General features: G+C 52.9%; 1 protein-coding gene across 1 annotated transcript in view; it reads right to left on the reverse strand.

The window, feature by feature from the left end:
* Positions 1–2,945, reverse strand: part of DLL1 (delta like canonical Notch ligand 1) — a 7,617-nt gene that overhangs the window by 4,125 nt on the left and 547 nt on the right. The window contains exons 2-3 of the mRNA XM_009281807.1: positions 2,576–2,636; positions 2,046–2,303 (exon numbers count right to left, since the gene is read on the reverse strand). Of these exons, the coding sequence (XP_009280082.1) occupies positions 2,046–2,303; positions 2,576–2,636 (319 nt within the window). The remainder of the gene's footprint in view (positions 1–2,045; positions 2,304–2,575; positions 2,637–2,945) is intronic.

A 2,945-nucleotide genomic window follows, 5' to 3' on the forward strand; every position in this document is an offset into this window, starting at 1 on the left:
CCCCGCCCCCCGCCAAAAAAGGGGGGGGGCGGGTGGGTGCAGCCCTGGTAAAAGAGGTAAGCAGGCCAGCGGGAGGGAGGATGAGGGAAGGGAAAAAAAGGGACTTCTGCTCATTACTTCGCCTGGTTTTGGAACTCATTAAGCAGGCACTGCAAAGTTTTAATTCAACACAGCCAGCCGGAGACAATGGCATGCGAGGGGAAGGGGGGGGGGGGGGGGAAAAGGAAGGAAAAAAAAGAAAGAAAGAATCGGCGCTGATAATCAGATCGCCTCCAAGTTGGAAAGAATGGAGCTGGGGGCAAGGCGACGGGATGCAATCTGCGACTGGCAGCTCCACTCACTAACGGCAAAACATTCCTTTTGCATGCACACATAAATGCATCTCCCCTGCCTAGTAGGTTTGCATTGCTGTTATAACCTGTTTTTTTCTGAGAGGGAAAGCAAAGAATCGGCGCTGATAATCAGATCGCCTCCAAGTTGGAAAGAATGGAGCTGGGGGCAAGGCGACGGGATGCAATCTGCGACTGGCAGCTCCACTCACTAACGGCAAAACATTCCTTTTGCATGCACACATAAATGCATCTCCCCTGCCTAGTAGGTTTGCATTGCTGTTATAACCTGTTTTTTTCTGAGAGGGAAAGCAGAGCAAAGAGCATATGTAACGAGTCAAGAAAGACAGACAGCCTTCTACTTTGCTATGGGAAGAGCAGTGATGTACAGGCATCCGAAAGTGCTGACAGCCCCAGAAGAGCTCATTATCAAAATGCTTCCTTTTCCCCCACCCCTTGAGACAACTGGGCTAGGCACTTTTGATCATGGGAAAGGTTGTAGTTCCTATTTAAAACACTATCAAAGGAAATGCGAGCCCCTCTGCCTGCTGTTTATTGTGCAACATTGTACCATGAACTGCTGAAAGCATCCTAGCAGTCACTGAGAGTGTGAATAATCAGTCTGGTCTCAGTCGATAGCAGCTCAGCTGAGACCACAGTGTAGGTGGGCCTTAAGAAAAAGAAAAACGCAACAAGAAGAAAACCGAGAGGCTGCTTTTACAGCGTCTAACTGTTTTCTCCCTGCCTGCCTGGCCCTTTGATGACTGGAGAGGAGCACTCGCCCAGCACGTCATCTGCCAGCGTACTTCAGATCCATGTATACACACAAACAGAGAATGCCATCACATCCTGCAGCAGGAGCTCTGTGTGCATGTTTGGGTGTACACCGCTATGTATCTACAAAGGGCCGTAATCTTGTACAAAGCTGCAGGTATCTGACATCCCTGACTATCCTCTCAGTGATCTGCTTACTGTCCCAGCTTTTCCTGCTGTATCAACACACCACATTCCTCAATAACTTCAAGCTCAGGCGTACTTTAAAACTCGTCCCTCACTACTATATTAGTAGTAAAGATCATGGCAATGGCACGGAAGAGAGATGGGGAAGAAGTTGAATGTTCTTGTGGCTCCAGGTGCAACAACCTCTGTTAGTGGCAGTTTATGAGTACCCCAAATGAGAAACGTACGGTCTAGAGGCCACAGAGAATATCTTGGACCTCCCAATACTTTTCTCAATACAAGGTGGCAAGACATCGGACCGTAACAAGCCTACCAGTAGGCCTGCCGCATGGATGTTGCCAAGGCCTAGCTCCCTCTCCTGAAGCCATGTACCCTGTAGATGATGATATCAATGTACCATGGTTGAAGGGGTGGCTAGGTATAAAAAGTAATCCTGATATATTGTCATCAGTCCTCAAGCAACTGCTGAACGTTTTGCTGTCAGATTTGATGTCTACAGCAAATGAGCAAGAGTGTAATGTTGGCACTGACATTTTATTAGCTTGAGAAGGGGCTGTCTGCGTTAACTTTCTGTGGCAATGCTGAGGACCTCCTGTCCCCTGCACCAGTAAAGCCTGTACACAGCACCAGACCTCCACCCACTGTAGCTTGGTTCCCCCTCTCCCGTGGGGCCTGATGTCAGAGAAACGCCCCCCCAGGGGCTCAGGGGACACTGCTGCAACCGGCGCCCAGGGAGACAACAAGGTGGACACTCACGCTCAGTACAGTACTGCCCTTTCCAGCCCGGGTTGCAGACTTTCTCGCCACGCTCTCCACAAGTGAAGTGACCAAAGGCATCATCCCGGGGGCGGCAGAAGACAGAGCAGCCTTCTCCATAGTAATGCTCGTCGCACACGAAGCGATAGGAGTACTTGAGGTCAGTGCGGCCACTGCTGTGCAGGTCCTGAGACCACTCTTCACCCACTGCCAAGTGCCTCTGGGTGGCCAGGCGGCTGATGAGGCGCTCGGGGTTTTCTGTGTGAAAGTGGAGAGGAAAGGTGTGATTAAGGAGCTTGAAGCAGGCAGGGGCATAGGAAGATGCTCAGCTGGGGGTCTCTGGTGGGAGGGGAACCGCAGAACCAGGATGATAGGGCTGCATGCCAACAGGTTGGCCTCTCTTCCCGTGGTCTCCTGAAGAGGAGCAGGGATGGGATGGGGGGAATGCACTGCACACTGCAGAGAGAGGGGCCCAGTGGGGCCGCAGGACTGGGATTATTCCAGGGAAGAGTCTGTTTCGGGACAGTTACCTGTGGTGAGGTCGTCGGGAGAGTCTGTATGCAGAGCCTCAATGATGAGCGAGAAGGTGCCCTAGGGAAAGAAGGAGCAGAGACAACCCACCGGGAGAGCGTGAGAGCAGGCAGGGCCAGGGGGCAGCACCCCCAGCCCCCCAGGAGTTATCAGTCCCCCCCAGACACCCCTGGGGGATCGGTGGCCCCTTGGAAAGGCGCTCGCCCAGCTGGGGTGGCCCGGGTGTGTGGGATGGGATGGGATGGGATGGGATGGGATGGGATGGGATGGGATGGGATGGGATGGGATGGGATGGGATGGGATGGGATGGGATGGGATGGGATGGGATGGGATGGGATGGGATGGGATGGGATGGGATGGGATGGGATG

The sequence above is a fragment of the Aptenodytes forsteri genome, unplaced genomic scaffold (genome assembly GCF_000699145.1).
Source record: "Aptenodytes forsteri isolate BGI_AS27 unplaced genomic scaffold, ASM69914v1 Scaffold132, whole genome shotgun sequence".
In the NCBI taxonomy this organism is placed as follows: domain Eukaryota; kingdom Metazoa; phylum Chordata; class Aves; order Sphenisciformes; family Spheniscidae; genus Aptenodytes; species Aptenodytes forsteri.